At 40.9% G+C, this 24,503-nt stretch overlaps 1 protein-coding gene across 5 annotated transcripts in view; it reads right to left on the bottom strand.

Moving 5' to 3' along the window:
- PDE3A (phosphodiesterase 3A) overlaps nucleotides 1-24,503 on the bottom strand; it is a 261,580-nt gene that overhangs the window by 31,942 nt on the left and 205,135 nt on the right. For all 5 annotated transcript variants that reach the window (XM_025191809.1, XM_025191810.1, XM_014525673.2 and 2 more), the window contains 6 exons: nucleotides 22,939-23,093; nucleotides 18,600-18,715; nucleotides 14,685-14,904; nucleotides 11,220-11,308; nucleotides 9,474-9,643; nucleotides 7,989-8,126 (listed from right to left, as the gene is read on the bottom strand). In XM_025191809.1, coding sequence (XP_025047594.1) covers nucleotides 7,989-8,126; nucleotides 9,474-9,643; nucleotides 11,220-11,308; nucleotides 14,685-14,904; nucleotides 18,600-18,715; nucleotides 22,939-23,093 — 888 coding nt within the window. The remainder of the gene's footprint in view (nucleotides 1-7,988; nucleotides 8,127-9,473; nucleotides 9,644-11,219; nucleotides 11,309-14,684; nucleotides 14,905-18,599; nucleotides 18,716-22,938; nucleotides 23,094-24,503) is intronic.

A 24,503-nucleotide genomic window follows, 5' to 3' on the forward strand; every position in this document is an offset into this window, starting at 1 on the left:
ACCCAAGAAAGATTATTCGCACCAGGCAGCTGCATCTCTCAGCAGAAAGGATTTTGGTCAGGCCAGTAGGGCTGTGTGAAACAGCACTGTTCCATTTCGACTTGCGTTTTGACGGAACAGCGTTTTGTTTCAAATTTCATTTCAATTCAAAACTGCTGTTCCATTTCATTTAATCGAAACAGTGAAAGTGTTTCGATGCTGTTTTGACGTTTCGCCCATAAGCTATAATGGGGACGCTCGAAACAGCCTATAACTTTGTCATTTATGGCCTGATTTGGATGACACTTGCAGGAAAAGTAGCCCCTTCTGAGGGCATGAAGCCTGCCAAGTTTCAAGGTGGAGGGGTTTCAGGGAAACTGCACCTCAAAGTTTTGAAAGCAAAAAACTCATGTCATGTGTAGGTGTTAAGCCACAGTGGGGTCAAAACTGCAGGCATGCTAACCCCTGCTGAAGCAACGAAGCCTCCCACCAAATTTCAAGGAGATAGGTGCAGGGGTTTGGGGGAAACTGCACCTCAAGCTGCCATCAAGCAAAACTTGTAACAGGGGTGACACTGTATATGTTAAGGTGCAGCAGGGTGAAAGCTGCAGGCCTGCTAGCCCCTGCTGAGGCCATGAAGCCTGCCAGCTTTCAAGGAGACAGGTGCAGGGGACATGGGTGCTTGTGGGACTGTGTCTGTCTTGGGGCACAAGGGGGTGAAAACTGCAGGCCTGATGGATAGGCTGTAAGGCGGCCACGATGCCTGCCAGCTGTCAAGGAGATAGGTGCAGGGGGAGTCCGGGTTCTGGGGCCCTGCACCTCTAGCTGCTGACAGACAAAACTCGTGACGTGGGTGGGTGACACTGTGTGTGTGTTAAGGTGCGCCCTCATTCAACTGACACCAAGGCAGAAAGGAAGGAAGTTCAAACAATGCTGCCTTTTATGCAGTTTTCCCATCCCTCCCCCAGAGCACTGGGATTGGAAGGGACCTCAGAAAAGGATGACAGTCACTGGCCAGCTACACATTCAATATGAGAGCGCTCTTCCCCCCGCCCCTTTACTTTAGTTTCTGTTTCCCTGCAGGCAAGCCCAGCTTGAGCTTCAAAACTTGAAATGTGTTGAAAATTTTGAAATGTTTCAACTTGCCTCACTTTGTTTCGAGCCTGTTTCAAAGCTCTCTGTTTTGTTTCAATTTTGCTGTTTCGAGCTCGAAATGAGTCAAAACAGCGTCGAAACGAAACTGCCAGCAAAATTTCACACAGCTCTAATAGCCAGTGGATCCAGACATGGCACAAATAGGCCAAATCTTGTGAGGAGAATCAGTTATAGAATCATAGAAAATTAGGGTTGGAAGGGATCTCAGAAGGTCATCTAGTCCAACCCCTTGCTCAAAGCAGGACCACCCCCAACTAGATCATCCCAGCCAAGGCTTTGGCTAGCTGGATCATAAAAACCTCCAAGAATGGAGATTCCATAACCGTGCTGGGTAACATGTTCCAGTGCTTTACTACCTTCCTCATGATAAATTTTTTCTTAATATCTAATTTAAACTTCTCTTGCTGTAACTTGAGACTACTGCTCTTTGTTCTGCCATCTGTTAACACTGAGAATAGTTTAGCTCTATCTTCTTTGAAACCCGCCATCAGGTAGTTGAAGGCTGCTATTAAATTCCCTCTGTCTTCTCTTCTCCAGAATAAATAAGCCCAATTCCCTCAGCTTCTCCTTAGGAGTCATGTGCCCCAGCTCCATAACCATTTTTGTTGCGCTCTACTGGACTCTCTCCAATTTGTCTACATCCTTTTTGTAGCGTGGGCCCCAAACTGGACATAGTACTCTAGGTGTGGCCTCACCAGTGCTGAATAGAGGGGAATAATCACCTCTCTCGATCTACTGGCAACGCTTCTACTACTAATGCAGCCCAGTATGCTGTTAGCCTTTGCAACATAGGCATACTTTTGGCTCATACTCAGCTTACTGTCCACTCTAACTGTCAGGTCCTTTTCTGCAGAGATGCTTCTTTACTAATTGGTCCCCAGCCTGTACTGGTGCATGGGATATTTCTGTCCTAAGTGCAGTACTTTGCATTTGTCCTCACTGAACCTCATGAGAGTTCTTTAGGTCCAATTCTCCAATTTGTCTAGGTCTCTCTGAATCCTAGTCCTACCCTCCAGTGTATCTACTACTCCACCCAGATTCGTGTCATCTGCAAACTTGCTGAGGATGCACTCCATCTTCCAGGGTGTTGATGAAGATATTGAACAAAACCAGTTCCAGAACCAACCTCCACTTGATGCCAGCTGCCAACTGCCCATCAAGCCATTAATTACTACCCTTTGAGTCTGATGTTCAAGCCAGTTTTCTATCCCTTTTACAGTCCCTCCATATAACCCATTCTTCCTTAGCTTGATTGTGAGAACGTTGTGGGAGTCAAGGTATAGCAAGTCCATTGCTCTCCTCACATCCACAGAGCCAGTCATCTCACCAAAGAAGGCAATCATGTTGGCTTTGAAATACTTCCTGTTCCAATACCCTATGGGTCCTATGCCCTCTGAGTAGCAGCCTCAGGAAAGTTATACAGACAGGCTGTCATTGCTGGGTCCAAGGATTCCAATGATTAGAAAATGCGTACTGCCCTTTTATGTACGATATTTTGAGACTGCAAAGAAGCAACTCAGTGAATGTCTAGCACCTAACATAAGACTCAGACAGCAAATCAGGGCCCAGGCTTTAAAGCAGACCTCCTATGTAAAAGTGATGTGGTTATCTATTTTCAAGCAGAGCCAAGATCATTCATAAGTGTTTGTCTCTTCTATGCCTGGCGAGGCAGCGGCACACGGGTCAGCATCAGTGGCTTGGATGCTGCCAGAGGCAGCTGGGACAGCAGTGTAATGGTTGCTATTCTTGGTTCCCACTTTCTCCCAATCCGCCCCCTGCCCCCCCCACACACACACTTAGTTATGCTACTGTGGAGAGCTAAACATTTGTGGCTCCAGGGAAACTTGATATTTCAAATCTTAGTAATAGATCACTGAACCATGGAAGGTGAGATGAAAATACAACAAGAAGGTAAAAACACTATGAGCCACTACTTAATGAACTGCAATTCATTTTCCTGACAGATGTCCCTTGGTAAAAAAAGGAACAGTAGAGCAATATTTATCTGCAGAAATGACTCTTATGGTTTCATACAGCTAATACGGGTCAAGTTATATTTTAACTCTGAATTTCCAGCACTGAAAAGGGCTTGAGTAGAAGCTTTCAAAATAATTCAAACTGGCAAAGGATGGAAGTGAATAGTGTCCATTTCCCAGTATTGGATTTAGAGAAAAACGGTCTGTTCTTTTAATTGTCAGGAAGGATAAATGTCCAAGCAAGGCATTTGATTATTGCAATAAGAGAGGAGCAAAAGAGACCTATTGTTTATTTCTTTCCTGGAAATTATGCTTTCTTGGAGGTCAGCTGAGCAGGAGGCTTTGGCAGGAGAACTAGAGCTAGTATGGGTGTTAGTTACCTTTGACTTTCTTTTTTCAAAAGATTTCCTTCTATGCCAAGTGTCACCATGTTTCAGAAGTATGCATTACCTGATGGCCAGTCATTTCCTTACTTACTAAAAAATAAATTCTGTCAGCTTTGTATCTTTTGCCTGTGTTTGGGGCTGGAGAAGATCATCAACAAGGAGTTCTGTTCAGATATGTGTAACTTGGTTATGGATTGCACCCTACCATCATCATTGCTCTCTTGTTTTTGATGGCCTCGTTAGAAACAGTTTTGTGTGCTACAATTTAATCAAGCTTATTTCATTTCTTATTCTTAGGAGCAAACTAAAAATAATTCCAAGTTGCCATTTATTTGGCAAACAGTGTTGCTTCCCTCTCCCCTTTCCACTGCTTTTTGTTGTTCTTTTTTATGCAGAAAGAAATGCTTAAATACTTCATTAATAAATCAAATGCTTCTGGCAGAGCTATTCAAACAAGAATAAATGCTTCCCCTGAACATAGTTTTAATGGAAATTCTTTTCAAAAGGAGACTCATTCACATGTGGTCCATCTTCTGGGCACTGCATATTGCAGGTATATTAACAGTGACCGTCAGAGTAGTAACTGAGTAAACGTGTATGGGTTGCATCAGGGCTGCTCAATGGTGGCTTGCTAGCAGTTTAGCACCCCCAAGGAATTAACCTGTGGCCCTGGGGTGCCCAGTCTGTGTGCTGTTTACTCTCTGGCTGCTGGTGCTGAGCTCCCATCCCTACTCCAGCATTTGCTTCTTATGCCCGCCCCTGGGGGCAGTGTGGAGCAGCCTGCAGGGCTCCAAGGGACCCAGGATCACTGGTGATGCTCAGCATGGGGGTACTAGTGCAACATGCAACCAGTGGTCATGCAGCTCACGTGGTGTGCAACTCTGTGGCCTCTTGCTATTCAGAAGCGGCACAGCCCTTTGTTAGGTAGAGATGAAAACCCCACTTTTCATGTATAGGAACCCTGAAGTCTAAGCTCCCAAGATAATATTAAAACAAATAAGTGAGAGATGAGAATGCTAGTTATAGCAGAAGATATGAGAAACTGAGCAAACACTTACAGAAAGGTCTGGCCAACCAAGCAGCTGCTACAGCACTTTCTGCACATGGTCATGCTCAAGTTAGTTGAATTTCTGGCCATCATGAATTCCAGAGATTAGAGATTGCCACCAAACATACCTTGACTTTGGACCTCAAAGTTTATATTCTGGATGACTTATAAAAAGGCATCATTTGACCAACAGCAGACCTTAGGTGGAGACTTCCCATACTTTCTTTTTTTATATTGTCTTTGCACAGATTTATACTGGTGATGATGATGGGATGGGAAATACTTTTTAAGCTGGCTGTGAAGGACTTCCCAGGGGCCTATTCATGCTTACAGAAATACAGGTTCTCTCAGTCTCGACACTCCAGATTTTCCTAGAATCTGAGTCCTAGCCATGAGTCCCACAATTTTAATTAATTTCAGGTTTAATAACAGTAGATAGGGAGACAGTGCCAGTTCAAGCTATGTTTTTCTTTTCAAGCTCCTACAGGTGAGGCTATTAAAGGAGATGAAAGTGCAAATTAAGATGCTAGCTAGCCTTGTAGCTGGTTGTGAAGCAGCAGTCTCAATTTGAGAGCTCTGCTGTTCCATTCTCAAGCAAGATTTTTCTCTGAATGTCTTTCTATCACCCTGTTAGAGATTTGCCAGCAGTGTATTAAAGTGTTTTTCACTGTACTTAGCAAGAATGATTTTTATGGCTGCAGTTGTGTGGGGTCTTTTTTATATAATGTCTAAATCAATTTAACATTACAAAAATAAGAAACAGACATCTCAAGCAGTTTTAAACATGCTAAGCCAGCATTTGCTTTCTAAACTGGGCACACTCCTGGAGGCACATGTCAAGTCCTCTTTGCTCTGTTTAATTCATTTCACATTGAGGTATACATAGTTAATTCACCACTTTTATTTTCCTTCCTTTGTATCTTTGAAAAAGGAGAAAGAATTGCAGATGTAATGGTGAAAAGCAGAGAATAAATCACTAATGCTTTTGATTTCTTTTGTTCAATCCATCTCCCTAAGAAAATTCTGTCTTTTAATCTCATGTTAGAACTTCTCCCAGTCTTGGGTCACCCATTTACATTAATATAAATCATTGACATCCAAAATATTGAATGATGAAACTGCAAATAAAGATTTTTTTATAGCTTTCATTTTGGGTCTTTGGCCATCATCATTAGGGCTGTGTGAAGCTTCAGGTGCTGATTCGATTTGGAGGAGATTTGGCCCGATTCAGTGGCTGAATCCCCAAATCCGAATCGAATTAGGGGACAAATTAAAAGGCCCAAATCAATTCGAAGCTCTCTGAATCAATTTGGAAAATATTTGTAAAGCTTTGGCGATTTGGGCAGTCCCCACTGGCTGCAGCAGGGAGCTGGACCTGTACTCCATGCTGGCAAGTAGGGGGCGGGGGTGGGGGGACTGAAGGAGGAGATGGGTACCATGGGAGGACCCTTGCCAGGCCCCATCTCCTGTCTGCTCCCTTAGCTCCCCGAGCACCACCCGACCCCTGTCCACTCTTCCAGCCCTGCCCATGCATGCCCACCCACCCCAGCTCCTGGTTGTTTAAAAAAAATGCCCCCACTCACTGGCTGCTGTGATCCCTGCTGCCCCCCTGCCTGGCAGGAGCTGGTAAGTTCAGGCTTTTATTTGTTTGTTTGTTTTTTAAGAGCCAGGAGCTGGGGTGGGAGGAGCAGCCATGGGGGAGGGGGGGGGCTGGGAGAGAGGGCAGGGGTCAGGGGGATTGTGACAGAGCCCCCCCACACAGCGTGGGGTAACGGGGGCAGTGGGGATCACCTCCCCCCTGGCCTGGCAGCAGCTGGTGACTGTGGGCTTTTTTTTTTTTTTCCAATTTATTCATCAGATGGCTTAGGAAGTGCGTAATGCAGCAACACCTTAGTGCGTTATCTAAAAAATGTGTACTTGTGCCCAAGTGACTCAATATTTGTGGCAGAAACTGGGGGAATAAAACAAAGTGGCAGCTGGGGAGACAGACTGACTGGGAAATGGGACAGATGGGGAAAAAGTTGATGGGATGTAGTTAATTCCATATATTCCATATTAAGAATTACTAAAACACCCTATAGCAATACAAATGTATAACCAAGAGAGATTTTGGGGGGACTGATTTGTTGGGCCTTCCCTAGAGAACTTTTTTAGGCATAGTTAATAAATTAGTAATTTCTTGTTTTCACTGTATGTTCTTTATTTTTATATATAATTCCTACCATTGTTGCAAAAATGCCAAAAAAATAGAATCAAATCTATGTTCATGTCTGACATATTGCAGGGACTTCTAAATACTCACTAATGTTCTTCTGGCCTTAGAAGACACCTGAAATATCCACATGCTTGTTAAATGGCAAAGTAGAATCTGAAGTTGCTGACTAGAAGGTAGCTCTCAGCATAAATCCAAATGTCTTACTGAATTCAAGTTGTAGGCTTGCTGGTTGTCTTTTGAATGATCTGCTTGTCACTTAATAATTATCAACTACCAAAGGGCCAAGATTTCATGTAACATTAATTAGCATTTGTTACAGTGAGGTCTGCATAGCACATTAACCTCTTTAATTCGTGTGTGTTAAGTTCCCTGCCTCTCAGTAGCCTCCTGCACGTCACTACACGTTGCCTTGTAAAAGAATACTCTATCAGGCAGAACCCAATTTGCTTCTTGAGGATTTGTCCTGAATAGAAATTTCATGTTCCTTTTTTTATAAGCCATAGTCCTTCTAACCAGAAAAAGTGGCTGATTAACTTCTGTGCCATCAAGAAGTGAACAACAGAGAAAAAAATTCAAACCAAGAAAGTGGTTGTTGAAGTGATGGCAGCCATACTGCATAAATAAAAGTTGCATAGTACCTTATTTTACTTATGGCAGCAAATAAAAAGTTGGCAGTTGAAAAGAAACCTTAGGAGGTTCTCCTCCTTTCTTTCAGATTTTTAATACATGGGGGTAGAAAATTTTTCTGGCAAAGTGCTGACTTTTTAAAAGTAAGGTATCATAAAGGAAGCAGGATACCCCCTTCCCCCCCATCAACCTTACTTTCTTGCATGGCAATATAAAACAGAACCATGCTGAAAAGTTTCTGGGTCACTTGCAGCAATCTTAAAATGATGGCAGTAACTCCTGCATTTGGGAAGCCCACAGTGTTAGATTCCCATAAATCCTCACTGAAGATATAGCAACCCAATATGTACATGCCTACTTTACTTTGAAAAAATAGGTTGTGACGGGGACAGAAAATTATCTTTTAATGGAAACATGTTCAAGCTATTCTTTTTGAGTTGTGTGGAAGGATTTCATGATTCCTAAGGCTCAGTGACTTACAAGGGCCATGGGCCCACCCTATTGTTAAAGCTCAAGTTTTGTCTGTATCTGTCTCTATATATACACACAGTATAAGGAGCCTGCACATGCAATCTGTCTATAAAAAGGAACACACTTCTTACCTGGCTGAGGATTCGACCACATTTCTTCCCTATTTTTTCCACCAAATCAAAGATTGGGAAGTTCCAACTGTTCAGTTGCTCCATTAGGGGATCCAAGTTGTCCATAACGAGAGGCTCTGGAGCAAGTATAGGCTTGTCCTGCACCAAGAATCAGAAGAAATGGTGGATAATAAACTTAAGGAAAGTCTAACTAATACAATAAGAGTCTATAAATCTAAGGCCGAATTAACTTGTGCAAATTGACTGGTGCAAGCAAATGCTTCTTTACTGAACTCACAACAGAGTTATACCCTGACTTTAGCCATCTTTCTTCACATTTTTTTAAAAACTAGAATTGATTGAGAATATTGAAAATGAAATATCAGGAACTGAATGTTAAAACTACATCAAGGTTACCTACCTTTCTTGTAAAACTTAGATCAACACAGGAAAAAAAATTCACTTTTTACTTCTCCCTCATGACCTGTTCTAAACTAACAGGATTAAGGCAACAAATTCCCAGCTAAAATTACAGCATGTAGATATGAGTAAGAAAGCATACTTTGATGATGGTTACAACAACAAAAACAAGCCAGCAGCAATAATACATCTTTTTCCTGCCCTACTCAAGCAGACATGCTAAAAAAAACACATCTTTTCTTCCCCCCTATCCCCACCACCCCCTAGTTATCTCCCCCTTTCCCCATCTATTCATTTTCATTCTCTCTCCACTCCTCACTTTCAAGTAATGGGTCAGGAAAACAAATATGCCAAACTACCTCAATTTTCTCCTCCTGGTATGTCCAACCCTGACCTGACAACTGAAATGAAAAGGAATGGAAAAAGAGTCCCTGTCTCATGGGATTTTTGTTTTATTTGCATTGCATAAAGGGACTCTGAAAATCTGAACAGATATTCAAAGTGTTGCTTGTTCTCATTTATAGCCAAACCAACCAATTACAGCAGTTTTTAGAAGACAACTGTCAATATTTACCACGCAGTGGTATCCACATACTTAGAAGAAATCAACAACTAATTTCATATAGCACCTTTTGGCAAATGCATATGTTAACCAAGGTTATATGGTTACCCAGGTTGTTTAAAGTTTGATATGGCTAAGCATAGACACAATGCATTAACAGTACACTCAAGATTATATCCATTCCTTACAATAAATTTTCTTTACAGATAACATTAACACATGGGCCAAAATTTTCAAAAATTAGCACTAAAGTTAGGCGTATAAAATTGATATTGAGGCATCAAAATAAGTGGCTTCATTATCAAAAGCGCTGAACACTCAATAGCTTCCACTAATTTCAATAGCTAATTCATGCTTTTGAACATCAGACTGCTTATGAAGATGCATAAGTATGAAGTCTAGAGCCTAATTTAATGCAATTATGTATTAAGATCTTGGCCAAGTCTTTTAGACTGCTATATTCTTTTCTTAGTATCTCTAGGTTTATGTTAACACAGTATGCAAGTATTACTTAAATAAGCTACCTCAGGTGGCAATAAAGGGTGCAATATGATGGACTCAGGTGCATACGTCCTGCAGACAGAGCCCTTCTGTATCTGTTCTTTGGAGCAATCTGTCTCATCGTCGTTTTGTACGATGTCACTGCTGTCACTGTTGTTGGTTTCATAGTCAGAGGTGGCATGAGCTGGATCATCTATAATCACAACCCCCATTGCTTGTGAGAACAGTAAGAATTGTACTCTGTGACCTTCTGAGTCACACCAGCAGAATCTCTGACTCAACCATGCATATGCTGTTTAAGTAGGTTTGAAATGTATCCTGATGCTTTGTCCAGTGACATTAAAAAATGTACCCCAGCAGGGTGAGAAACTGGAACCAGAGTGAAGAGTGGACCATTATTAGGATGGGCCAGGTTAAGAAAGACAGATGGAGAAGAAGAAAGATGTAATACTTACTTTTTTTTCACTTTTAAACCGAGTTACTGTAGAGATTTTTTTTTCAAATCACCCTGGTTTTGTACTTTGTACTACAAATAGTGTATTTTTACTAGATATATTATACTATGCGTCTGAACCAAAACTCAGCCCTTAATGTGGCTCATACTGTGAGGCAGATTTTACGTTTCTGAGGAGATAGAAAACCCATACACATTCTGCTTTCCAGAACCTCAGCCAAAAGTTACATTTTGAGGTGTAAGTTACATGGAGGAATGTTAGCTATATTATATAAAGAAATATTAGACGCTTTTAGCAAAAATTTGAAATGAAAGACTGTATTCAAATCCAGAAATGTTTTTTCTGGATTAAAATGCATATTTAATGATTTCTAAGAGCCTGTTTTATCACAGCCAGAAGAACATCAGAATTAAATTAAATTCAGGACAGCAACTTCTATAGTTTGTGCCTTACTGGATTATTTACACTTTGAATTGGGTTAGCACAGAAAATAAAATGCTAACTAATGTACAGTTTCTAGTTGTCTTATACAGAATGGAGATCAATACACAATTGCCTTAGTGAGGCTTTTGTTATATTATCTGGATGATAAATTAGTATGTAATTACCAATGGTCACATAATCCTCTTCAGCAAAAACAATTCAGGGGAGGTGGTCAGGTGTCAGTGAAATTCAAGGCAATTAAACTTGTAGGATTTCTCTACATTGCTTGGTTTGGAAAGGGGGAATGAGGTTTGTATCTAACAGAACACTGGATCTCAGAGAAATCAGTCACGAGCACAGGGCAGCTTTGTCTGGCTCCCAGGATAGCTGCAGACATCACCTCCCATATATTAATCACTTGCTTGATGAAGATTTAATGGAGCTGGGCACTGCTAAGCCTGGAAACTGCCCTTAAAAAGGGATTTCCTGGTTTACGGTGCCAACCTGCTGTATCTTGTGCCTGTCAGGAGCCAAAAGTGGCTTAGGTTTTCATGACTTAAGTAACATTAATGATTCCACAGAAATCTCAAAGAATCCATGAGGGGGGAAGTAGTATGTTTCTACCAAGCCCCCTTTCATTTAAAGATCTCTGGACCCAAAGAGACTGATTAAGAAACCGACACCCCTTGGCATCCACTTCTGTCCCTGGCAAAGAGCGGGGGCTTAAGGAAATGGCTTTGGTCTGGTATTGATATAAAAAAGGAAGTATAAAAGTCATTCTTGTGGTCTCAAACACATACATTTTCTGTATAAAGAGAGACAGAAGCATCTACACACTCTGTCAACATCTCTTATATTTTAGAAGGAAGAACTATTTTGAGTCAGAATTACCTGTTCTGTTCACACTGTGTGTTGTTGTTCCATCACCTTGATCCAGCGTCGCATCGCCAGAATCTCTCTGGTTATATGGTCTGCCACAACTGAAACAAGTACCAAAGAGCATGCCAAAAATCAAAGAATCATGTAATTGAGCAAGGAAAAGTCTTGTGCTCTGCTGCTAAAACAGGATTATACTCTGCAAAATGATCTATTGCACTTTGCTCAGTCCTAGAACAGATTCACAGGGATGCTCTGAAGTTTTGTTTCATGACAGTAATGCAAACAGCAGCCATAAAACTTGGCTTGACTGGATAAATCAGAGTTATTGCTGGTTTATGTTGCCAGACTGTTGCAAAGAAGCTGGAGCATAGACTAAATTTGATTAATTGGGGAGATTTTAAACATTTTTCCAAATCTATAGTATAAAAATGCAAGTTTAATATACAGCAAAATTACACTTTAAAAGTTAATTTAGAAAGAGCAAGAGGAAAATTTACCAGGAACCAGAGTAGTCTTAAGCGATTGAAGTCAAATGAATCTAAAATGGTTAGAGGATTTCTTCCTCCTGCCTTTTCCTAGAGATACACATATCTTTTAAAAGTAAAGTAAAAAGTATATCATTCCTTCAGTGGCAATACACCAAGTACAGTAAGATGTTTTGCACAATTTGTCAGGGAAACAATTGGTGCCCAAATAGTTAAACAAGTATGAGAGGAGAGGACAGGGTATGCTTCCTAATCCCTAAAGAGTGGAAAAAAGAAAAACAATGACACAGAGGCCTTTTCAGATATTAACCTCACATGATAATCTTTTAAGTGTCAGGATACAGATTATGATGAATCCCAACATTATAATCGGTATCATCATGCTGAAAAAACAGTATAAGTACTGAACTGTTACCAAACCCCTAAATGCTTTATTGAACTTGAGCTAGATTAAATCTACTGTATCTACCTTGTTTAGAAATTCAGTAATCTTAAAAATGAAATGTACCAAGGTAGTATGATGTACCCATGTTACATTGTGTCTCATTTTCCCTTACCTCAATGTCTTTAATGATCGTTTCCTTCAATATCTGTTCTTATTTAGGTCAGACTAATAGGATTTTAGTTTCTCAGATCACCTTCCTACTGCAATTGCTGATGTCATCAGTCAGTGACTTGCCTAAAACCACACTGAAACCTTGTGGCAGAGAATTCAACACATCTTTTGATCCTAGGCGAATTCCTAACTTCAGGGTCAATTTTCCTCCATTTATGCAGGGCAGAGGTCTATTTTTATTCAATAAAAATAACTTAAGGTAAGTTATTTTTACTGAGTAAAAATAGACCTCTGCCCTGCATAAATGAATGACTTTTACAGCAATGGAGATGTCCAATACTTTTTGCAGTGGAGATGGCTAATGAATGATTTTTACATCAATGGAAATGTCCGATACTTTTTGCAAGCTTTTCCTGTCTTAGTTGCTTGCATAAGCACAACATGTTTAGCAGCTGAACAGCAGTCCTACACAATTACAAGGTTTATACTGGTTATTTACTGGCACAATTACAAGGTTTATACTGGTTATTTAACACAGTTAGAATCTGTGCTAGGAATCAACTTTTGCATGGATTCCACTGCACTGAAGAGGAACTGATTGAAATCCAAGCCCTGGTGGTTGAATAAGGTTAACCACAATAATTAGCAGCATGTTCTGCAGCTCCATGCACCTCGCATGGGTGGTTGGCTCTGAAGAGATTTAAAAAAAAAATCTGGATCCATTTACATGCATAATGCAAGCACATATGTATTATTATACATAAACTCCAAAGTAAACACACATATATCTTTTAAATTTATAAACAAGGCCAAACCATCTGTTACCACAAATTCTTTTTTTCATTATTTCTTTTTTGTGGATGTTCCATAACTTCATCAAAACAAACAAGCTACGAAGAGAAGCTTTGGCTGACGGTACGTCACTAGAGATTTCCCAACAGCAACAGTGAGAGAACAAGCATGTGTATGTATTGATCCTCCCACACCCCTTCTTGTCTCCTCCAAAATAATGCATTGTGTTTATATGCTACGTATGAATTACTATCTTAAAAAAGTTAGAGAATTTGCAAAATTGATCAGTCCAATCAAAGAGTGCCAGTTTAAACTTGATTCAGCATCCCTCTGTATACAAGATCATGAAATTAATGGCAGCACTATAACGCACAACATTTTTATTAGAAGACTCTTGTTCCATTCAGTTCACAGGATAGATGGTGATCATTTAATGAACAACTACCAAGTGTTTTATTTTACCTTCATTATTCTATGTGTAGCTTTATCTACTTTTCAAACGCTGTTCTGGAACCAAAATTATTAAATTTCCTCAAAGGCTTCTCTGCAATGTTTCACAAATACCCCTAGAATGCCAAGGCATCATGGGCAGATCTTAAATTTTGAAAAGTGGGGAGCAGAAGGTGAGGTGCATCATCACATATGAAACAACACATCTTTTTTCCAGATTAACCCCCCCCTAGAATATTTACTGGGCCGAGGGCTGTAATATTCAGTTTAAGATTAAAGCAAAACAAATATAACTTCACTGAAATGAATTAAAAGCAATCTGTAGGACTGTGAAATAGGCACTTCATTTTCAAGAGCAGCTAACAGACAACAGAACTGCAAAACACAGGATAACTTGATTAGTGAAATATCAAGATCATTAAAAAGAAAAGAGTAATTAACATCTATGGAATGAAGAGTTTAGAAGGGATCAGGTAGATTATAATTAGCTATGAAGTCAATTGACTCTCAGCACTGATTGGAGTAGAAATGCTGCTGCTGCTGCTGGCGGCAGGCAGTTGGTTTTAAACTTTGGGTGGACCAGGAATCAAAGGAGGTGCAAGTATACTAGTGGACCCTGCCTGGGTCTGCCCTTGGAAGGCATTATCTCTATTTACATAATGCAGTACCTTGTACTATCAAAAAACAATGCCCACTGAGGTATGATAAGATAGTATGACAGAAAAACCTATTCCCCAGGTTGCATTCAACTGTCTTTACCATGAGGCCATTCCATATCTTCCTTGCCTTGTTCATTCTATCCCTTCTAATTTCCCCACCAAATTAAGCAGGGGCTCTATAGAAAGCAGCTTCCTATAGAACTCTGACTCATCTCTGCAGCAGGTTCATCCTTAAAACTGAATCAGGTAGGCGATGTCCTCTGGAGAAAACAGGACATGATCATATATTTAAGGGTGGTATCATAATGCTTATGCAGATAGGGGCCTAATTAAGATCATGGAAACTACTTCAGTTGAAGGTTTTCTTACCTTCTTAAACACTGCTTTGTGCATGTCCTTTCACAGTATATACAACCTTTAAAATATTCATCTGTTGTTCTTTCCTGCTCACCCCCAACTTGTTTATGAGATAGAATAATTTGCTTATGGGGAAAACCAAGCAGAGACTCTAATGTGTGTCCAGTTAGCATCTTACCTGCTGCAGATAACTGGGGGTGGTAGAGTCTGCTCTGAAAGGTTAGGTGCACTCTGCGTGGAAGTTAAAACCTTGTGTGGCCTCAGGCCTTCCTTTGTGTCGGTGTCAGTAGCGTCTGGAAATTGGACTGTAGAGGTTTTGCCTGTGGGACTGGTAGCTGGAGTCCCCTGGATAGGGGAATGGCATGGAGAGGTGAGAGGTGAAATATTTGGTGGGATACCTAGCAAAAAAAAGTTTTTTCAGTTAAAAAAGGGCAGAAACCATATTCATAAATTCAGTGTATGCAGTAAGAATTATTTCTGAAATGCACAGGCTCCCACAAGACCATCAAAATAAAGACTAAATAGAAAGAGTCTTCATGGAGGGCCAAGTGGTCAGCTGGCAGAAACTGCTTTAACTTCATTATTTTCAACACTTACATCAGCTTCTATCAGCTGAGAATTTGGTCCATAATTTTGCACTTTTGAACCACATTCTTCTCTTGATAATGACACTGTAGGCTGAAAACAAGATATCAGGTGAAGAATATGGGCCAAGGGAAGGCAAAATGGGACACTCAGTATAGCATCAGAATTCACTTTGGGAGACGTGGGCTTTCTCTTCCAGGCTGTCACTGCTTCACTGACCATGACTTAGTGTCACAGGCCGTGTGTAGATGAAATGAGGGGCGTGTGAACACAACACTTTAAAGCGGGCTAAATGATTTTGCACCGCTTTAATGGTATCGGTATTTGCATGCCTCAGTGGCATATTGTGCGTTAATTCCACCCACTGTAGGAAATTGGACAGTGTAATGAGCCTTAAACGACTTGGGGCACAGCAAACTAAAACTCCTTCAAGCAGTTTTAGTTTGCTGCCTCTACAGCTGTGGAGGGAAGTACCGGGCTCCATGCAGCTTCATGTCTCTGCAGGAAGCCCTGCAGACAGTTTGGCAGCAGCCCAGGAAAAGCAGCGAGCCTGATCTTTCCTACCCCCAAAGCCTGCCTGCCTGAGCTGCACGGGGGCCTGGTGCAAAATCCATAGCTTCAATTTAGGGCCCCCGTTTCGTCTACACACACCCGTAGTAAATGAACCCTCTAGTTCTCTTCCAGTGTACAGAGCCCCATCAAGGAACCTCCTTTTCCTCCCTAAGGCTGGCTTTGTTTCCATCCCATGGCTATGTGCAATATTTAAAATGCTTATCAGTCCCTTATTTGCATGGGGTATTATATAGTCATCAAGGATTTTGGAGGTATACTTTACTTGATATTCTTCACCTCTACTAGAGAAATAAGTGTATGAGGCAATTTTTCACCAATCCAGATCTGATTTGGTAAATTTAAGGTGGAGCTTTTGTGGCTGTGAATTTGAATCTGTTCAGGGGTGGATGCAAAAGGGGTGTAGTGGGACAGTTGCACCTTCCTTTCTCCCCTTCTTCCCCCACCCTGCCCCCTTCTTCCTTGCAGATCACACTGAGGTATCAGGAGCTGGGGACAGTTTAAAAGACCCAAACCAATTCAGATAAGAGGGCAGGGAGCTGGATGTAGGGCTGTAGCCACCCCACAGTGCTGGTTACTGCTCCCACACCGACCTGAACAAAATCCTGTATCTGCCCAAGGATCTGTTTACAGCTGGCTTTCTACTGCTAGTTATGAGCAGCTTTCACCTGAAATTGTTTGGAAATTTTAGAGAGTTGTATGAATAATTTGTAGAGGAAAGGAACCAAAACAGAAATTTAGTGGGTAAATGTACAAACTTCCTTTCAGGAATCCAATGTTTAATTATTTATTTTCAAAAGCATGAAAACGCATGCACGTGTGTGCATGTGTGTAATAACACATGCAACTTTGAACAACCAAAGAAAAGAAGATAAACAATACTAGGGGGGAAATTTCATGCAAGTAAATCCATCTGTTTTGGCCCTATTTAAACTCCAGTGTAGTGGGAAAGAAATAAAACAGTGATACTAATATGACATGAGACTGTATATGAAAACACTTGTGGTTTCTTCAGAGGCCTTCCAAGAAAAAAACATTGATAGGCATGGGTTTTCAAATGATAATGCCATTACAGTATAATTAAAAATACATTTTCCAAATCTAATGTATACCTAAAAATAAATAGTCTCCAAGTGGGGATTACTGAACATGGATAAGAGATATAAGATTTAAGGATCTGATTAGTAATAATAATGAGGAAAGGTGATACCTATTCTTTGGATTGTTACATTAAAAATGTGTGTTAATTACCGATTCATGATTTTAAAAAGCTCCGAATACCAAGAGACTAAGCTTCAACATGAGAAGTTGAGTTGATATTGAAATTTTCTTGGAGAAACATCTACTAGAATTGCTAACAACAGAAGGGAACTCAAATGTTTTCTAGCTTATTCCCCTACTGGATGGAGATAACTTTTTAAGCATCTTGGAAGGCAGAAAAGACAGCATTTAGCACTGATTAATGAGGCGGATTTAAGGACTTGACTTGCAGACTTGAAAAGAGGTTGTAAATGCCTACCAAATCAATAAGAGCTGTGAATGCTCGGTATCTCTGAAAATTAGATCACAGGTTTAATGTTGTTGGCCTTGGAAAAATGTATGTGCCTTCTGGAAAATTATGATTAGCACTCTGTTGCTTTATTGGTCATAAACAAAGAAACAGATTTGTTATGATAATATTTTTCTACTTGTGCTTTAGTCTGTGACCAAATCCTAATCTACTTTAAGCAGTGCATATGGACATACACTGTCCACTCAGAACTCTCTTCAATGCTGAAATTCAGACACCTCAGAAACACCATAGCATCATACAGCAATCTTTAGGAAACGGTTTAGACTAGGTGAAGTGAAGGAGCACACTAAGTCAATGAGAAAGGGAATTTAGACCAGCACAATGCTGTCTGTAATTAACCTTTGGCCACAAAAACAAATGCCAAAAGGAAAAAAAAATTGCTCCGTGTTAACTAAAACATAGTTAAAAAAAAACTACACAGTGTATGTATATTATAACATTGAGTTCAGATATGTTCAACTATTATAAGCTTGACAGCTAAAGCGTTGGCAAACTCCCATTGACTTTGATGAGGCCAAGATTTCACCAGTTATCAGATATTTGTTGGAAACTGAAAAAAACAGTATTTCCTATCAAATGGGGCTAATAGTGATGAAAAACCATGCAGGTGTGTTTTCATAATTGGTCTCTAATTGAGCTCTCTCAATTTCTGGGTACCAAAGATTAGGCCTGAAGATCAGGTTGACATTTATTTGGCCCCTGGGGTTTCCCTATTTCAGAAAAACAAGCCAGCAGGCTCAAGTTTATCTGAAGCCTGCTGATTTATGCAAGAAATGGCATTGTATTCTTCTTTATTGCATCTAACAGCATGGGTATACATTCCCTCATCTTCTAATATAACCAAAGAGAAAGCCATTCATAGATCACTTACAATTCTCCAAAACCCTTCTATTGCATTCATCACCAGTTAAGAAACTATCTTTCCTCATTGTTTTTTTCTGGCTAAAACATTGTGACCTTCCATTAATGACTCAAAATACTGACTGCGAACATCACATAATGCCACTTTTCACTATAAATTTAGAAAAACAAGTAAAGGATGGCTGTGTTTTTTGTTATTAAAGAGTCTGAAATGAGCTGAATCCTTTTACCTCCTGTTATAACTCCGGGCAGAATTTAACATGCAGTAATTGTTCCACCACTTCAATAGCCAAAAAGCCTTATCATATAAAACTAACACTCATATAAGCTATAGAATTTTGAAGCATTTTGTCTTTAACTGAGGGAAATAACTAAAGTCTCAATTATTGGAAAGTGAGTGAGAAGAAAGAATGTAGAGAGAGGAAAAACAGGTATATGCCAATATACTGCAGCTTTAGCTAAAAAGAACTCGACTAAAACCAAAAATCAGAAATAGCTGTTCACCTTGTCGGGTTTGCCTTTTGGAATTCAAATGGTTTGTAGCAGCCATTGCATAGGAGGCTGAAAAGGATCTGCTTTTTGTGATGGTCATCAGAATTGAGCTGTTCCAAGGGTCAGTGCTGTAAAACAGAGCACAAGTAACTATTATTACACAAATATGATGCACTACTGATGTGAAGAAGTCTAAAATAAACAACATAAAATATATGTCCACATTAAGGCCCTTTTATATTGCAAGAGCAGAGCAAAAAGGGATTCTTAGAAGTATAAATCAGGTTACTTGGATTTTATGATGATTATTTGTAATGAGGGAGTGTCCAGAGTTCGAATGAATCATCCTGGGGAAAACTTGCAGTATTGCTACTTTTGTTTCATACCCACTCAATTCATTTAACGCTTTAAAATAAGCCGTTTAAAAGGTCATGGAGAAGATTATGGAATTCAGATAGGGGCTCAAAATGAAGCTCAAGTCACTTCCAGTATGGGAATCCATAGACTATTTCCCATGATAGGACTGAGGAGTACAAATGTTACAGAGATGGTTGAAGGAGCTGTCACTGCTCAACTGCATTGTTTTTCTTTGGCCTTGATTACAATGGGCACGGACTATACTTTTTTCCTGCTCCTTCTACCTATATTTTGCCAAACTTAGTTGAGCAGGCTCAGTGCACAGGAGATGACCTTTTCCTTGAAAATGCTGAATAAATGTCGAATGTTCTCTCATTCAATCCATATCTCATTTGCCAAAACATTGTTTAAGCTAGACTTATCAGCCTCACTTTTCCCTTCTGTTGTACACAGTTTCTTCTCCTGTAAAGCAAAGATCTGAAAACAGTAGGCTGGGAAGCTTGACAGAGTGATTATATATTTGGTGACCTTAAACTCAGGGAGAATTGATGGTCCATTTAGTTGGCTCATCATAAGGAATTACATAATGGTAGAAAACTGCCAAAAGTAATATTTAATTGCTCCCCTCTGCCTCTCTTCAGATCCCCATCTTAGCAAGTTTACATTCTGTGCGAGAGACTGGAATCAACAATATCAATCAAAAGAGTCTTGTGAATCACAGAAAAAACAGTAGCTAGAAAAATATCCTCCCCATGGCTTTATCTTGTTTATATTCCATTTTCCTGGGCTACTTAGGGATAGATCTGCAAAGACAACTGATGAACAGTGCCTACTTTTCAGACACCTGGGTACTCAGTGGACTTCCCATGCCGAGTTAGGTGGAGTTAGGCTTCATGCTTGAGAATACAGAAGTACTTAAGAGCCATATGCACAAAAGTCAAAACACTGAGTGGGGCCTCACTTGAGCCATCTAGCAGGAAACATAGAGGTCAGGGGTGTGCTACTTATCTCACTATCTTAGGCACCTTAGTTTGGGCTTACCTCCAACAGGAGATCACAGTCCTGAACCCATTCTTGGAGTTAGTCATCCTTTTCTCAAAAATGCAGCTGGAACAGGAGGAGCATTTGGCATGCTATTGCCGCCCTCCTTTTTTTGAATAGCTCCATAGGAAAATTCTGAGAAATTCCCTCCTAGGTCTGAGGGGATTTGAACCATGAGCCCCACCCTCATAGGACAGTACCCTAACAGGATGCTCCTCATACGAACTCAGGATATGAGATACTCTGAGGCAGGGTACTCAACCTCTGTTGTTGAAGCTATTTCACTTTGAATGGAATAATTAAATATTAATTGGGACAAAGAGACTGAGCATGAAATTATCCAAGTGCTGGGTACATAGAACTCTGTTCTAGTCCCTATTCAGGCCTTTCACATCCTGGGTGAATGATTTAACCAAAGAATTACTGGATGAAAAAAGGGGCAACCAACTCTACTACTGTTGTCTGCAGAGCCTAAGATTGGGTCCTGCAGATGAGATAATCTCCTAGTCGTGATGGGCATTAGGTGTAAAATAGCTCAGATACCTAAACAATGTAAAGAATGAGGATTTCCTTGGGTGCCCAGAAGCAGACCTTAATGATCCATGAAATTTTAATGTCAGACAACTAGGCTCCAGGAGACTTTAGGTGGCAAGAAATTAATTTTGGACTTAAATTTGGGCATGCAGTTCCTGTTTAAGTCATTTTGTGGATCTCAAACTTGATTTTTAAGATGTTCTGAGACCTCCAGATATTTGAAAACATGAATTCTAGGATAGACTCAGGACAGCATCACATTTTCCCCCTTCACAGGTTTTATCACAATCATGGCCCTACGAATTCATTTTCTTTTGTAGCTGTGATATTATTTATATATGTCTGTTCTGTTCGCAGCCTGGAAAATGGTTTGAGATTACATGAGTCTTCAGCTATTGAAGGCATAAGGAAGTGCGTAAGCTTTACATATGCATAAACAAGGAGCTTAGCTCTTTGTTATAGCTAGGTATAAAAACAAAATACTTGTAATAACTAGTCACCAAACCCTCCATAAAGTTGTATGGCTGACAAGGAGAGAAACAGTGAAAAAAGTAAAACTGGTCTGGGTTCAGGTGTCTCTACTGATCTACACCTCTGCTTTCAAATCCTCATGCAACACACACTACTCAATCCTATGTTTCTTAACTCTTCTTTTTGACATCAAAGGGCCTTTTTAGTGCCTGGAACAATTCTTCTTCTCTACCACTCTAAGTTCGAACCATTTTTTGACCATGTCTTTCAGAATTAAAGTTCCTCCATGGCATACTCTGCTTCAACTTAAGCAACTGATCTTCTGTTGTTTGCAATACATTGGAATGACTTAGTTTTCTCACCAGGACAGACTTTACCTTACTGTAGGAACATAGGACCTTGAAAACCTGTAGTGCTCTGAAAATGATATCACTGGATCCACTAAAACAAACCTTAGAATTCCTTGTTGTTATATAGTAGCATATAACTCAGAGGTGGGGACAATATGGCCCACGGGCCAGATATGGCCTGCGGTGGGTCCCTTGATCCCGCCTAGCCCAGGTGCTGTTTGGCCCACAGCATGGCCAGCTGAGATGAGGCAGCTCCACATCTGAACTCCAACCCTTGCCTCATGGGGACCGGTGGGAACCTGCATGCACAGCCCTGGCTTTGGCCCTGGCCCAGCCCATCCTGCGCCCACTCTGGACCCATCTAGTCAGAGTAGACCAATTCTGGACCAGCCAGGACCCATGCTCACAGCTCTGTTCCCAGTCCACCCTGTGCCTGCTCCAGACCCGCCTGCCCAGGATGAGTGGCAGGCTGCCCTGCTGCTCCTCTCTGCTGCCATCACCACTACCACCAGCGCTGCCTCTGGGCTCCACCTGTTACACAGACAGGGCAGCGGTGGCAGTGGAAAGGAGCCACAGAGCAGCCTGGGCTCAGATTCCAGGCAGCTGCAGTTAGAAGGAAGCAGCAGTGGCAAGGGGGTGGTGGCTGCTTGTCTTCCACACCCAGCAGCAGCTTCTGCCCAGCTGCCGCCACTGCTCATCATAGGCAAGCCAGTCCAGAGCAGGGGCAGGGCGGGCCAGGCTCGGGGCTGTGCACGTGGGTCTCAGTTGGTCCAGAGTTGTTCTGCTCTGGCTGGGGTGAGTCTGGAGTGGGTGCAGAGTGGGTTGGGACTAGGGCTGTGCGCTCAGCTGCTGCTGGGCACTGATGGTGGTGAGGAGTTACAGGGCACGTGGGCTATTCCGGGGGAGGAGGGAAGGGGTGCTGACATCATAGGCAAGCCAGTCCAGAGCAGGTGCAGGGCGGGCCAGGCTCGGGGCTGTGCACGTGGGTCTCAGTTGGTCCAGAGTTGTTCTGCTCTGGCTGGGGTGAGTCTGGAGTGGGTGCAGAGTGGGTTGGGACTAGGGCTGTGCGCTCAGCTGCTGCTGGGCACTGATGGTGGTGAGGAGTTACAGGGCACGTGGGCTATTCCGGGGGAGGAGGGAAGGGGTGCTGACCAGCCTGTGATAGCTCCCCAAAACTGCCTATGTGGCCTGCAGGCCCAAATAATTGCCCACCCCTGATATAACTATACACATTTTAAAATAAGATGTACAAGTAATGATCATATGAGGAAACAAGAAATGAATGTTGCAGAGACCTCAAGTCTCCATGTTCTGGGCTTAATATCATCTTTTAAAATCCCCCCATTTCTAACTCCTTGAAACTTTTGCCTTCTAAATGCTTCCTAAGTTTACTTTTGTGACCAACTGATATAATGTAAAGGCACTGATTGTCTCCTGTAACAAAACCCCCAATGAAAGAAATGATAGAAATGTTTTAATGCTTTTGATTTATAATTTCCCAAAACAGGGTAGGTAACATATTTAGGTACCTCTGTGTTCACAGAGAAAGAAGGACATTTCCTTAAAGGTATATATAGAAAGGAAGATAATTTTCTTACCTGGATGAAGAAGATTCATAAGGTTTGATGCTGGCACTACGGTCCCTTCTCACTGGTGCTGGCTCCAAGGTAGGTAATCCTGTTGCCGATGTTGTTGTGGTCCAAGTTGACGACACACGTCTCAGTAGACCTGGAGGCAAACTCCTCCGCAAGCGCTAAACAGAAAACAGTAGTTTTGCAGTTATCCACCCAGCTGACTACCTTTGAGTAGACAGTACTCTATATTTTACTGATACTGACATTAAAGAACAGAAAGATCACAGGCCTGATTGTTACACATATTCAGCTCTGACTGGAGTTACTGCTGAGGCATTTAACACCTTTGAAATTCAAGCCTTACATGACTTTTGCCAAGTCATTCAGCAGCCTTTAAAAGAGAATCCTTTAACATCAGATATACTATGTAGGAAAATCAGTAAAATCCAAACAAAAGAAAAAAAAGTCAAGATGTGTATCAAGTTGAATCAAGTTCAAGATGATACATCAAAATAAAGCATTTATATGCTGGAGCACTTTGTTCCAAAAAAAAAATAAATTAAAATTCAAACAAAAAACAAAAACAAAGCAAATAAATAATAGGTAGAAACAGTTGCAAGCAAAAATCCTTCCTAACATAGCAACAAAGTTTCCGTAACTTAGTTTCATTATATTTGACTCTGTACATGATCCTTGCTGATAATGTGCAAGTTATCCCAAGGCTTGACAAAGCTGCAGACTGAGGGAATAGGCAGAGTGGAGGCAAAAGTCATTGTTATTAGAGACTTCAAACTTCATTGCTGAGAAGAGTGGCTCCAATAAATGTTGTGAGAAAGTTATTTTTTTATAATCAATGTTTTGCTTTTAATTATTGTGAATCATCTACACTTGAGTAAAAAAATAATTTTGAATAGTTATCAGTATTAAAAATAATTATTTATAAGGCTCTATGAGGGATACCATCAGCTTAACAAGTGCAAGACTGGCTCAACAGCTCAAGTGAATGGATAGATGTGCTATATTTTGGCCAACATATTCAGACATGGGTCACCACAGTTAGGCTGCTAAATCTATATTTATACACTTAACACATTTATTTTCAATAACTTATTTATGTGAACCATAACACATTTCAGCTAGTGCAACCTTACAGGCACACTTTACTTCTCTTATCATCTGTTCATCTATTCTCTGTTGACTTCTTTCCTTTTTTACCTGGATAGGTTGGAATACCAAGTTGGATATATACCAGTCTCTGATGCCACCGCACATATTAATATTGCACAAAGACAACATTTAAGGAGAGAAGTCAAACACTCAACAATAAATGACAGTTAGGGCTGCCTATGCAATCTTAACTCAGACTCTTGTAAGCATGCATTATGATCCATCTTTAATCAAACAATGACCTCCTCTCTTGCCCAAATCTACTAAGCCCTCCTGCCCCACTGTATGGGTCCCCTCTACTTTAATCAAGTTACTCCTTCTTTCACTGTGCCAGGACCCCACTGGGGGACAAATATTAACAGCACAGAAGGGAACCATGAAAACACACCTCCGACACCCACGACTGCTACACACACTTTCCT

The sequence above is a fragment of the Alligator sinensis genome, unplaced genomic scaffold (genome assembly GCF_000455745.1).
Source record: "Alligator sinensis unplaced genomic scaffold, ASM45574v1 scaffold1155_1, whole genome shotgun sequence".
NCBI lineage: Eukaryota > Metazoa > Chordata > Crocodylia > Alligatoridae > Alligator > Alligator sinensis.